General features: G+C 35.7%; 1 protein-coding gene across 1 annotated transcript; it reads right to left on the bottom strand.

Moving 5' to 3' along the window:
- Positions 1 to 11,134: 11,134 nt before the first annotated feature.
- Positions 11,135 to 12,089, bottom strand: LOC116075961 (olfactory receptor 6C2-like). Its single transcript, XM_031349488.1, has one exon. The coding sequence runs from the start codon at positions 12,087 to 12,089 to the stop codon at positions 11,154 to 11,156; it is 936 nt and encodes a 311-aa protein (XP_031205348.1). The 3' UTR covers positions 11,135 to 11,153.
- Between the last annotated feature and the right edge of the window lie 2,062 nt (positions 12,090 to 14,151).

Below are 14,151 nucleotides of genomic sequence, written 5' to 3'. Positions count from 1 at the left end.
TGTGGAACAAGCCTATAAGCAGTGTTTCTTCTTCTTCCTTGGTTTCTGCTTCAAGTTCCTGCCTTGACTTCCCTTGATGATAGACTAATAAGTAAGATGAAATATGCCCCTTTTCCCCCAAGTTTGTGATGGTTGTTTATCACATCAGAAGAAAGCAAACTAGAATAAAAGTTGTGAGAAAAAATTATCAAGTCACATATACAGGTAACCAGTCATAATATTATATTTCTTTTTTAGATATAATTAGCCCCTTTAGATCTTGATTGAAGGTCTCCTTCTCTCCTCTCTGCTCTCTCCTTTCTCCTCCCAGTCCCATTATTATACACCCTCCTCCAATTATCCCCTCCCCTCCACCACTGAGAAAAGGAACCTCCCAGTGGGTACCAACCTGACCTGACATATCAAGTTGCATCAAGAATAAGCTCATCCCCTCCCACTGAGGCCAGACAAGCCAGCCCAGCTAGGGGAAGGAGATTCAAAGACAGGAAAAAGAGTCAGAGACAGCTCCTGCTGCAGTTGTTATGGGACCCACATAAAGACCAAGCTGCACATTTCTTCAAATGTATAGAGGGCCTAGGTACATCCCATGCATCCTCCTTAGTTGGTGATTTAGTCTCTGTGAGCCCCTATGAGGCCAGATTAGTAAACTATTTAGGTCCTCTTGTCATGTCGATGACTCCCCTGGCTCTCTCAGTCTTCCTTCCACTCTTCCACAAGATACCCAGAGCTTGGCCTAAGGTTTGGTTGTGGGTCTCTGCATCTGTTTCCATTAGTTGTTTGATGAAGCCTCTCAGAAGACAGTTATGATAGGCTCTTGTCTGTAAGCATATCACAGTGTTATTAATCATGTCAAGAATAGACTCTCTCCCAAGGATGGGTCAAGTTGGGCCAGTTGTTGGTTGGCCATTCCTATAACCTCTGCTTCATTTTTATTCCTGAACATCTAGTAGCCAGGACAAATTTGGGGTGGAAGATTTTCTGGGTATGTTGGAGTCCCCCTCCCTCCACTGGAGGTCCCATCTAAATAAAGAGATGACTACTATTGTCTCGATATCTCCAGCTGCTAGGAGTCTAAGCTAGGGTCACACCCATAGACTCTGAGAAGCCTCCCCCGACCCAGCCCTTTGGCCAGTCCCAGAAAGCCCGAACAATTTACACTCTCTTTCCCAGCCCTCCTTATCATGTCTCCATACCTGATTCTTCCCCTCTCTCCCACCCAGTGCCCTCCTTCCATCCACCTCCAATGTCTATTTTATATTCCTTTTTAAGTAAACATCAAGAATCCTCTCTAAGGACTTTCTTGTTACTTAGCTTCCTTGGGCCTCTGGAATATAGCATAGTTATCCTGTAGTTTATGTCTAATTTCGAGTAATAAGTGAGTAAATACCATGTGTGTCTTTCAGGGTCTAAATTACACCACGCAGGATGACCTCTTCTAGTTCCATCTATTTGTCATCAAATTTCATGATGTCTTTGGTTTTAATACCTGAGTAACATTCTATTATGCAAATATGCCACATTATCTTTATCCATTGTTTGGTTGATAAACATCTAGGTTGTTTCTAATTTCTGGCTGTTATGAATAAAGCTGCTATGAACATAGTTGAACAAGTGTCCTAATGTGATGGTGGAGCATCTTTTGGGTGCCCAAGGAGTGGTATACGTGGGTCTTGAGGTAGAAATATTACCAATTTTTTGAGAAACCAAAAAAATTACTTCCATAGTACTTTTACAAGCTTGCACTCCTACCAGCAATGAAGGAGTGTTCCTCTTGCTCCATATCCAAACAAGTATGTGCTTTCACTTTATTTTCTGATCTTGCCCATTATAACAGCTGTATCACAGAATCTCATTCATTTCGATTTTCATTTCCCTGTTGACTAAAGATGTTGAAAACTTCAGTAATTCTTGGCTATTAGAGATTACTCTGTTGAGAATTCTATGTGGCACTGTACCACATTTTTAAATCAGGTTGTTTGATTTGTTGTTGTCTTATTTCTTGAGTTCTTTATATATTTTGGATATTAGTCTTCAGTTGGACATAGGGTTGGTGAAGATCTTTTCCCATTCTGTGGGCTGCTATTTTGTCAAAGTGACAGTATTCTTTGCCCTACAGAAACTTTTCAGTTTCATGAGGTCCCATTTATGAATCATTAGTCTTAGTGTCTGAGCTATTGGTGTTTTGTTCAGTAAGTTATCTTTGGTTCCAGTGTATTTAAGGCAGTTACCCACTTTCTGTTCTATTATATATAGTGTAACCAGTTTTATGTTAAGGTCCCTTGATCTATGTGGACTTGAGTTTTTTGCAGGGTGATAAATTTGGATCTGTTTGCACTTACCTACGTGTAGACATCCAATTAGGCCAACACCATTTGTTAGAAACACTGTCTTTTTTTATATTGTATGGTTTTGGCTTCTTCATCAAAAAATCAAGCATCCATTGATGTGTGGGTTTATTTTGGGGTCTTTGATTCTATTCCATTAATCAACTTGTCTGGTATTTTGCCAATATCATATTGCTATATTTTTACTAGTATTGCTCTGTAATACAACTTGAAATAAGTGAAGTTCTTTTGTTGTACAGGATTTTTTAGCTTTCCTGGGATTTTTGTTTCCCATATGATGTTGATAATTGCTCTTTCAAGGTCTGTAAGAATTGAGTTGAAATTTTGATGAGAATTGAACTGAATTGGAGGATTGTTTTTGGCAAGATGCCGATTTTTAGTTTATTAATCCAACTGATCCATGCACATAGGAGAGCTTTCAATCTTCTTATATCATTCTCAATTTCTTTCTTCAGAGACTTAAAGTTCTTGTTACACAGGACTTTCCCTTGGGTAGCTAGTGCTGCCAAGATATTTTATATTATCTGTGGTTATTGTAAATGGTGTTGTTTCCCTAATTTGTTTCTCAGTCAGTTTATCAGTTTTACAACAAGGGCTACTGATTTGTTAACTTTTTATTTAGCTACTTTGCTGCAGGTGTTTATCAGCTGTAAGCATTCTCTGGTAGAATTTTTGGTGGCATATATGTGTATATATGTGTGTGTGTGTGTGTGTGTGTGTGTGTGTATGTGTATGAATATATATGTATACAGGTATATATACATATCACCTGTGAATAGCAATACTTTGATTTCTTCCTTTCCAATTTCTATCCTTTTGATTTCTTTTTGTTGTTTTATTGCTATAACCAGAACTTCAGGTACTATATTGAATAGATTTGGAGAGGGGGCAGCATTGTCTTGTCCCTAATTTTAGTGGAATTGCTTTAAATTTCTCTCCATTTAGTTTAATATTGACTATCAGGTTGCAATATGTTGTATTCATTGTGTTTAGACATGCTTGATATGGGTTCACAATTTTCAGTGCCAGAAACTTGTACACTACACATGGCAGGACCTAACTTTGGAACCAGAGTTCTAGAGTCATCTGGCCATAGTCTCAGAGCTGTCAGTTTTTGTCATTACTCACAGGTAATGGAGTCCTGAATGCAGGACCACTGTCTACCTCACTCCTCAAAGTTTGAGTCTCTTTTTGAGAAAAGCACAATCATGTGGGAGGAACAAGTGGAAAGGCCTTTTTCCTTTACTCTTCAGAAGGCATCTTCTGAATTGTTCTAAGGAAGAGTACAAACAGGAGAATCACCAAGGACATAGTTACTATAAGAGTAAATACTGCTGGGTGGTGCTTGTACATGCCTATAATCCCAGTGCTTGGGAGGCAGAGGCAGGCAGATCACTGAGTTTGAGGCCAGCCTGGTCTACAAAGTGAGTTCCAGGACAGCCAGGTCTATACAGAGAAACCCTGTCTTGAAAAAAAAAAAAGAGTAAATACTTTTAAGAAAAATGCTATCAAATCTTTGTATATGTAATATGTCACTTACAGAAAGAAAAATAAGAAAACAGCAACAAAAAATGTGACATGCAAGCATTATAGCAAATACTTTTGTTGCCTACGGGTATGCATATGAGAAATCATGGAATGCAGGCTATCAAAATTAATTTTCTTACAAAAGAGAAATTTCCAAGATAGAAATATGTGAGAGTTCTTAAGTGAATATTTGACAGTATTTATATAATGATGGTCATGTTCCCACTTACACTCAGTAGGTACATGGCCAACAAAAAGGAGAATCTCACAATTCATAACTCTCAGCACTGTAAGGGCAGAGCAAAAAATTCTGTAATTTTTCTGTAATTATTATAGCTAAGCTCTGGATTCTAAAAGGTCTGAAGATACAACGAATGGCAGCTAGTAATATCATATCAAATATATGGAGTATATGGTGAATTAGTTATCTTTGAATTGAGAGCTTGTAACCAAAGTTGTTAGGGCAGGAAACAATCAACCTCTATTTTAAAAGTTAAAGTATATTTTATTCCCAGTTTGAAAGTTATCTATCATATATTTTTGATGACAGAATTTGGAAATTATTACTTTTAAGTTGCAAACTTTTTAAAAGTTAGCTACGAAATATAGTCTTGAGGTTGAAATCATGTATTTCTGATCTCTGCTCTGACTAATTGAGAACTATCTATGCAGAAACACTGATGCAAGAATTGATAAAAATGTATCCATGGCATAAGAAAACAAGTTCAGTTCTTGATTTAGAAAAATAAGTACTAGTGTAGATGGAACTACATAGATACTCAGCTTCATCCTTTTCCAGGCATACTCTCAACTTACTTTGCTGATTATGTATAATAAAGGAAATTTTCTGTCCTAGATGAGAAATATTATGTTACTTTTATCAGGCTGTAACTTTTATAAAGTCACTTAATTATTGAAATTTAAGCACATTAAGGTTCTTTCTTGTTATAAATTATATTTCTAATCTAAACTCCAATTAGTAAGGATGAAAAAATTGAGTTACCATACTTCTAAATTTTTCATTGTGATATTTAAATGCTGTGTATATTGTGACTTTTCTGATATTTCTAGTTGTACAGGCTTCCAAAGTCTTCTTGAAAGCCTCAGAGACATTTTGCCTTTTGGAATACAATACAAGAGGAAACTGTGAAAGGAAAACAGCATTACCATCCCCAGAGATAGAAAAACAAATGCATGTCTGACTAATTAATTTTGGCAACCCTCTATGCTAGTTCCTTTGGGAGGCATTTTGTATTGTGAAAATGTAGAATGCCATCTGTGACATTAAGCTTCCCATGAAGCAAAGAAAAAACCTGATGATAGATTGCTTGTTGATAAATTGTCCTCTCAATTCCTATTTTTAGGGAAAAGACACTCACTTTCATACTTTAGTGGTTTTCAAGAAGATAAAATGAATTTCAGGCTGGAAGCATAACTATTTCATAAAAAAAATTTCGACCTGGAGAATCCATACCATAAATCAAAGTGAAAGCATAATTTTTCAGGGTGAATGTGAATGACCTTAGGAAAGAACTTGAGTTTTGGTTGAGAGAATTTGAGAAGTAGTAAAGACTTCTCAAAGTAAATTTAGAGCAGCTGAGGATTTAGAGAGGGTACATTAGATTCATCCTCAGGATGTTGAGATGGCCTGCTATTCCAGCTCCTTGCCTGACCTGACACTGTTTCCAGAGATTTGCTCCCAGAACAGCTTCAGAAATAGCTGCTCATTCCTAATGACCTTTGTTCATCCAGTCTTTCAGACAGATCCAGTCAGAACTTCAGTTAAACCCTGAAATTTCAAAGGATACAGAGACTGGGTAACAAATGCTAAAGCTAACTTTAAGTCTAATCAATTTTTCCAATTTTCCTACCCCTCACCCATATACTCTCAGCTTACTTTGCTGATTATCTGTAACAAAGGAAATTTTCTCTTTTAGGTGGGAAATATTATGTTATTTTTATCAGGCTATAGCTTTTATAAAGTCACTTAATTATTAAAATTTAAATACATTAAGGTTCTTTCTGTTATATATATTCATCTCCTAATTCAGCAGGAAGAAGCTACAGAGAATCACCATCCGAATTCCTCGGTTTGGGGTATCTGGTTATGGTTATTTGATAAATTATAGATAGACTGTCATTTTAAGAAATAATTTTGAAATGGTCATAATTTTGGACTAGGGAAACTAAGTAGCGAGCTTAGACTCAGAGATTTCTATCTTTCCTTTCTTCTTCTCTAACCTTTCTTAGGAAAAGGGAAGGGGGTTGAAAAGAAAAAGAGAGATAGACTAATATTATGAGAAATTAGATGTATGGGGATGGATCACTAAATTTACTCTTAAACAAAACATTTTATAACCATAATCTTACTTTGGTAGAAATCTTTAAATTTTGATGCAGAATTGAAGTTATATTTTCTTACATTGATACAGAACTTATATATTGATTTAGGTTTAAGGATTTCACTGGCATGAATTTTTGTATATGGTTACAAAATTTAAAATTAATATTGTTACTCTTAGGTAGGCATTGTGTCTATGCAATTCATTTAAGAATATTAGGCTTAGACCCAGTCCTTCTAATAGCTGTTATTACAAACTGTTTAGGATGATTAAGTATTACAAGTTAAAGGTGAGATAGTAATCTCATGGTAATATTAGATTCTGACTTAATTGCAATAAAAATTATTGAAATAGTAAATAGTTAAGAATATCTATGTTTAACAATTCAGTTATATATAAGTGGTCTTCACAAACATCAGAGATCCACAGCATATGGTATTTAAAATCATTTCATTATTAATAGATCTTTTGACTAGAAGACATGTCTGTTCCTTATAGTACCCCCTTCCCACATCAAGGAAGACATTGAGCATCCTTGAGTGCTAAGTTCTGCCAAGACAAAGTAAGCTGGTCCTTCAACATCCCTGCTTCACTTAAGGTCTATTAGATGGTTCTGGGCCAGAAGGCCTAAGACATTATTCCATTGTTCTAAGAAGTTAGGGGACCCAGACTCTCAACTATCTCTACAAATTGTGTAAGTTTTGAAAGATATATCTTTGTGCTTCCTACATTTTAGGTAATACTTAATTCCTTCTCAGATTTTGGATAGGATTAAAGACTAGTATGGTCTTATAATCAAACTTAAGATATTTAGCACTAAAAAGGATTCTCTAGATTTGAAATGATGGTTTTCAGATGGTATTGCAAGTTAAAATCAAATGTAATTCAACTACAGAATTGTAAGTTAGGATAGATGTAGAGTAATTTGTTTAACTTGACAAATATGATGGGCTAGATGTTATAAGTGTATCTCATACCTTACAGTTTATGTAATTGTTTTAATGATGCTCAGTGTATATCTGAGAGAAAAAAGGCCTTTTTAATAAGAAAAAAAGGGGAAATGTAGCTGCTTGTATTATGAATGCTGATTTTGTTCCCCAAAACTGCTCATAGTCATGTCTGCTTATAAGACACTTATGGACCCTGCCCCAATTTGGTTCTGACTGGTAAATAAAGATGCCAGCAGTCAATGGTTAGGCAGAGCAGACAAAGGCTGGACTTGAGAATTTGCTGGGCTTGGGACAGAAAGAGGTAGTAGGAGAAGGAGATCTGCCAAGCGGGTAGAGATAGAAGAAGAGAGATGTCATGCCTGAGAAGAGTGGAGGACAGGAAGGTATCGTAGTGTTGGAGAATTTTAGAATTAAGAAAAAAGAAGTATTTAGTAGATATGTATTAGTAGGAATGTATACTGTATAAACTTTACCTAAAAGGGCATGGAAAATCTCTGTAACGAGCCAAGAATGTAAACTAGCCAGTTTCAGGAACCTGTTGGCCACAAAGCCCCCCCCCCCCCATCTAGGTCCAAGAACAAAAAGCAGGATATAAGTCATCTGGGTGGTTTCAGGGAATGGTCAGCCATAAAGTGAATAACATTGACCAGACCACATTCTTGTGAATAATGAGTGTGCAGGATGTATTCCTTATGACCCTGACTCAATCAGGTTAGGTCCCTTTAAAATTTTTCACTGTTTTTATGTTATGTTTCCTTGGTAACCCCCTCACTCCCCTAGTTTGTGATTTTTCCCTTTAAATATCCCTCACTTCTTGTGCTCAGGGTCAAACTCCTCTGCCCGGCAAGGGTAATGAACTCGATCCCAGTATACTGGCCTATCCTGAATAAACCTCGTGTGCTTGCAGCAAGATTGGTCTCTCATGAGTTATTGGGTGGTCCTATCATCCCAAGACTTGAGACACCCCCAGCTCTGGGGGTCTTACAGTATAACTGCCATGTAGCAGCTGGGAGAGTGTGGCCCAATACGGCTACCCAATTGGGTCAAGAGCAGCCAAGATAGAATATAGAATTTAGTAAGTGATAGCTCAGGATAATAGGTAGGAGTTGGATTAACCACATGGGGGTTAGGAAGTGGCCCAGTTTTGGGGCTAATTAAGGCATAGTAAAATGTAAAGGCTGAGTGTGTGTCTTTCATTTGGGAACTAGAACATGGGGGTGGGCAGCATGGAACATGCTGCCCGGATTTACATATAAAAATATTGCTACAAACATATAATGAGTTTATGCATAATACAGAGATAGAAGCAAATTAGTCTATTGAATAGATTTAATGTTTGCTTAGTAATCTAACATTGTATATGCATTGTCTATTAGAAAGGAAACAGAGCGGCTATTTATTATGAAGCCTCCCATGTAGTAATGTGAAGGTCAGCAAGGTTGTGTGTGAATTTAAGTATGTATGCCTGTATGCCTGTATATTCAGGAATGTTGTCTCTTTAGGGAATGTCTGAGAGAATGACCTCTTTCCCAGAATAATGTTGTTTCTACCAAGCCACTTTGATTCTCCTGAGTACTTATGTTTTTAAACAAAAAATAAACCTTATTTGCATATGTTTATTTTCTGTTTGTGTGTAGTGGGGGAAGGGAGAGAAGAGAGAGATGGAGAGATAAAGGGAGAGAAACAGAAAGAGAAAGAGACAAAGCACATACTAGGTAATGATACTTTGTGTAATAGGAACAGCCAGTGTTCTACAATATTTTTAGAGCATGAGGCAGAGACTGGGAAGCCTACTTGTATCTTGTAGAAATTACAAAGCTACTTTTGACACATCTATATTTTTTATTTAATCCCCTGTTTATTATTAGGGATATCCAATCCCTATGATTTTGAAAACATTTCCTTAATTTTTATTTGACTTGCCAATAAGTGCCAGGGGCCAGCCCTAGCTGTTTTTCTTTTCTCTTGGTTCCTCTTGAGGCAGCAGAGGAGGAAGAGCATTGGTGGGGGCAAGACATGGTCTTGCAAGATATTTATGGTTGCTGTTTAATAATAAAAAGGCCTATCTTAAGTTTAAGTCACTTTGCTACTGTAGCTGACCAGCCTGAGTTCTATGAGGCCAGAAACTGCATTCTCTGGTATTTGATACCTCACTATAAAACAGTAGGGGATTAAGTAAGGGATTAAACTGCTAGAGCCTTTTCCCTCTTGTCCAGATGCCTCTTGCTTATCAGGCTAGGGAATGTTTGGAGTGATAAACTTCTATTGAACCAGAAGAGAATCACACTAGCAGAAGGAGAACTTTTACACAAGCAAATATGGACCAACTTACATAAATTCATATACAAATTAATGCTTAAACATTTTTACATCTCCATACAAACCAGTTGAGCCCAGCTTACATACTTATCTCATACTTACATACTTACACACTCACACACACACACACACACACACACACACACACACACACATCCTTACTTATGTATGTGTATGGAGCAAAAGACCAAGCACCAAGAATTCACTAATTCGGGATGAAAAATGAACTCCAATATTTATTGTATAAAGAAAGAAAAAGCTTCTACCCTTTTATTGTTAAATGAATTAAAACCAAGTCTGTAAGAAGAAAGCTTTGTTCTCTTTAGTAAGACTAAGCCTGCCTTGCTATTATGAAAAGACCTGTTCTGTTCCTTGGTAAAGAGAAGCCTGCCTGTTCTCTCTGCAGCTTCTTTTGTTTCTCTTTCCCTCTGCATTGGGCATATTGCATAGTTTTTTAAGTTGCCTTAGAGTTTTTACTGTTATTCCAATCTGCATTCTCCTTCTAATCTTGTTTTCTCCTCCTACTCTGAAGTCACAATAATGCGCTTATTCTCAATGCCTTGTCTCTCAATATATGCCTTTACTTCTAAGTTCATCTTGAGGTCAGTTCTGTCTAAAAAGTGTTCTGTCTAAAGTGTTCTTCTCAGCTCAGTTCAGTTCTGTCTAAAAAGTTCTGTCTTGAGTCTAAAAAATTCTCCTCAGTTCAGCTCTGTCTAAAAGCTGTTCTGTCTAAAAAAGCTGTCCTGAGCTCAGTCCTGTTTCCTCTCTTTTTCCTTAGCACTTATACATCTTTCAGAATACATGATCACATGGTAAAAAGTTCATCACAAATTGACACATATATTCAAATCATAAATTAAATACAAAGTTCACAACAGAGAATGTTTACATGAATATCCATTAGGAGTAATTATCTGGCTAATCATTCATCATTTCTCCCAGCTCCGCAGTTTTATGGAGAGTTAAAAATCTAATAAGTTATTGGTGAAGTTTTTATAGATAAACCCAGTCAATATTTTATCTTCAGCCCTGGCATCTATAGCAAATTGTAGTTCCATTTTTATGACCTTTGGTTAATGGTTTCCCATTCTCTTAGAATGTGCCCTAAGTTGCAAAATGCCTGCTTACTATCTCAGAAGCAATTACATCATGACACTAAAACACTGGCAAAGTTCTCTATGCAGTTTTCATTATCAGAAAGAATTGAATAGTAATATTATTAAAAGAGCTTAATAATTACTAAAATTTTAGAAATTCTTATAGGATTACCATTAAGGTTTAAGAAATTATTTGTCTATATAGCATCTCTACAAGATAGTACATCTTTGTTGTTCTGCAGAGATCTGTTCAAAATGGTGGGCAAATACCTAATGATTGTTATATATGCTTAATAATAACAGGTAAAGCATATTAGTAGCAAGAATATTTTCTAAAGTGAATTTCTTCTCTGCCTTGCCTACTGGAGCAAGTCCATCATGGATTGTTTTCCAAGGCAGACTCATCTCAGGAAGACCATCTGCTTGTTATTAGCTTATACTACGATGGCTCCTGACATAAGTGGGTTTCCAAATTAGGATGTAAAGGACTATGAAAAAGTTAACTTGGATGAAATAGTTAAAACTTCCAGAAAATAAAAACTAGCCAACTAACTGCTTAAATCCAATATGTTCCTATTGGTGTAAGAGATATGCAATTTTTTTTACTGTGTCATTCAAAGCTTGTTTCACTTGCTTATTTCTCAAAGTATAAATAAATGGATTTAACAAAGGGGCAACAGATGTATTAAGCATAGATACTCCTTTATTGAGCTCCACCTGTTCTTTGGCAGAAGGTGTCACGTAGATAAAAATGCAGCTGCCATACATGATGGAAACCACAATCATGTGAGAAGAGCAGGTAGAAAATGCTTTCTTCCTCTGATGAGCAGAAGGGAATCTGAGAATTGTTTGGATAATGTATACATAAGAGAGAATCACAACTATCAGTGTAATGATGAAAGTCAGCACTGCACAAACAATGACAGTCTGCTCCAAAAACCATGTATCTGAGCAAGAGATTTTGAAAAGAGGTGATGCATCACAGAAAAAGTGATCAATGCTGTTGGAGTCACAGAATTCCAGCTGGAGGACCATGCCAAGAGGTATGATTATGACCAGCAGCCCAGAAGTCCAGCAACAGAGGACAAGGATGGCACAAACTTTGTTGACCATGATGGTCATATAGTGTAAGGGCTTGCAGATGGCCACATAGCGGTCATAGGACATAGCTGCCAGCAGAAAAAACTCTGTGGCTCCAAAGAGTCCAACAAAAAATATTTGACTGGCACAAGCATTATATGTTATGGTATTAATCCCAGTTGATATACTGTACAGGAATCTAGGAATACAGACTGTTGTGAATGAGATTTCTAAGAAGGAGAAGTTTCGGAGAAAAAAATACATAGGTGTATTAAGATGGGAGTCCATCAAGGTGAGAATGATAATCGTCAGGTTCCCCATTATGCTCAGAATATATGTCAGAAGTAAAATGACAAAAAACAGAACTTGGAGCACTGGATCATCTGTAAGTCCCAGCAAGATGAATGTTGTTACTGTGTGGTTTCTCATAACTACTTTTGCTGTTTTAGGCAATCTGCATATAAATAGTCAAATTATATAAGCATAAGAAATGAGATAAAAAATAAAATGAATGGAATGTATATTTTCAATAAGATATTATACAAACTTGTGAAATGAAATACAGGCATGCCAAAAGAAGCAATGATAAAGACCAGAAATCAATAAAATGGGAAACAAAAAAGAAAAGAAAGAATATTAGTAAAACTAAAATATGATTTTTGAAAATGATAAGTAATGATGATAAACTTTTAACCAGGCATACAGAGTTAAAACAGAAATAATAATAGCAAAGCAAACCCAAACAATACACCAAGATAAAGAAAACACATGTATTTGTCAAGAACTAAAGAGGTAAATTACCATAGATCCCTCAAGCCAAAACTAGAGTATGGCATCATTTCACCATAGATAGAAGTGGCTATTAGCAGATATCAACAACAATGATAATAAATAATTACTGATGAATAGGTAGACAAAGAAGCCTTCTGTATTGGTAAATTTTATAGCCATTATGAACAGCAGTATAAAGATTCCTTAACAAACAAACTGAGCCTGAAATAAATCTATCATATGATCCAGGTATCCCATACCTTGCTGTGTAAGGAAGAAAAATAAAGTCAGCATACTAAAGAGATTCATGCTTGCCCATAAATGGATGAACAGAGAAAAAATGTATTTGTGTATATAGGAATATTATTTAGCCAAAGAAAAGAAAGTAGTCTTGTCAGTTGCAGCAAAAATGAAGGAAATAGAAAACAATATCTTGAGTGAAATAAGCCAGATGTAGGAGTCATGAACCACATTTTCTTTTTGAAACATGGAAAAAAAGAGCAGTATGTATATGTATGTACAACAATGATTTCTTCAGGTTGGGAAGGTTGGATAAGAGGGTGGACAATAGCACATTTGCTTTGATTGTTTACATTATATGTTTGAGTGGAAACATCACACTAAAACCTAATTAACAATTAATTAACACATTAAATAAAAATGAAATAAATTCTTTAAATTGAAAACTTATAGAAACACACTGACAATTGGCTATTTCATCTCTCTAATATTCTTTATTTTATATCATTTACTGCTACTAATAATAAACAGTTCTTTATTTTATATCATTTACTAATATTTAACACACAAACTATTTTTATATGCAACCAGTAATTGCAGTGTGAGGAAGAATTTACAATGATTTATATTAATTGAATGTAGCAATTGTTAATATATACTCAGTTGAAGGCCATGATATTTAAATAAACTTTCAAGTAATAGTTCACACACATACACACACACTCACACATCTGGATCTCTATTCTTTGACATGGCTGCAATTATTCTGGTTGTTATATGCTAAATATTAGTTGTACTTATTCGATAGTCTACAATTGTTCGTTTTAACCAACCTATTACTATCATTTTCAGTGCCATAGCCAACAGTGACTAGACTTTTTGCAGCTCATCTGATTAGCTTCTATAATGTAGTCTAATGTCTTTAGACTACATTATAACAATATTGAATAAATTATAAATATATATTTTCGACTCCATGCTTCTACACCATATTTACAACTATTTGATTCTGTTTTGTCTTATACTGAGAACCGTTCATACTCTGATAGACTTCATATTCCATATTCCCAAATCATCTTTTCCCATTTTCCTTAGAACATTGGGCATAACTTCTAAGCTACCATCTCAGTTCCCTTGAGAATGGCCAGGTACATTCCCACTGAAAGTCTAGAACTATTGTCTCCTTCTCAGGTCTATTTCATATTACTCATTTCTTATTTTTCCTCCCCAAACAATGACTTTTTTTAGTTAACATTTAATTACATTTCTTTCCCCTTAACTTCTTTCCTTCCAACCCCTTCCATATCACCTCCAGTCAGTCCCCGCCTACAACTAATAGTCTCTATTTCTTTGATGATTATTGTTACATATATAAACATTCTCTCACATACATCACACATATACACACACACAAATACTATCTACTCAGTCATTTTTCATTGCTTGTATGTATACGATTTCAGGATACGATTTATTGGAT

This window comes from Mastomys coucha, unplaced genomic scaffold, assembly GCF_008632895.1.
Source record: "Mastomys coucha isolate ucsf_1 unplaced genomic scaffold, UCSF_Mcou_1 pScaffold4, whole genome shotgun sequence".
Classification (NCBI taxonomy): Eukaryota; Metazoa; Chordata; class Mammalia; order Rodentia; family Muridae; genus Mastomys; species Mastomys coucha.
Note: the sequence above shows the minus strand (reverse complement) of the source record. Positions and strands in the feature narration are given on the sequence as shown.

What these genes read in the sequence shown, in the direction of transcription:
- LOC116075961 (XM_031349488.1), bottom strand. Translation starts at nt 12,089, where the DNA reads ATGAGAAACCACACAGTAACAACATTCATCTTGCTGGGACTTACAGAT.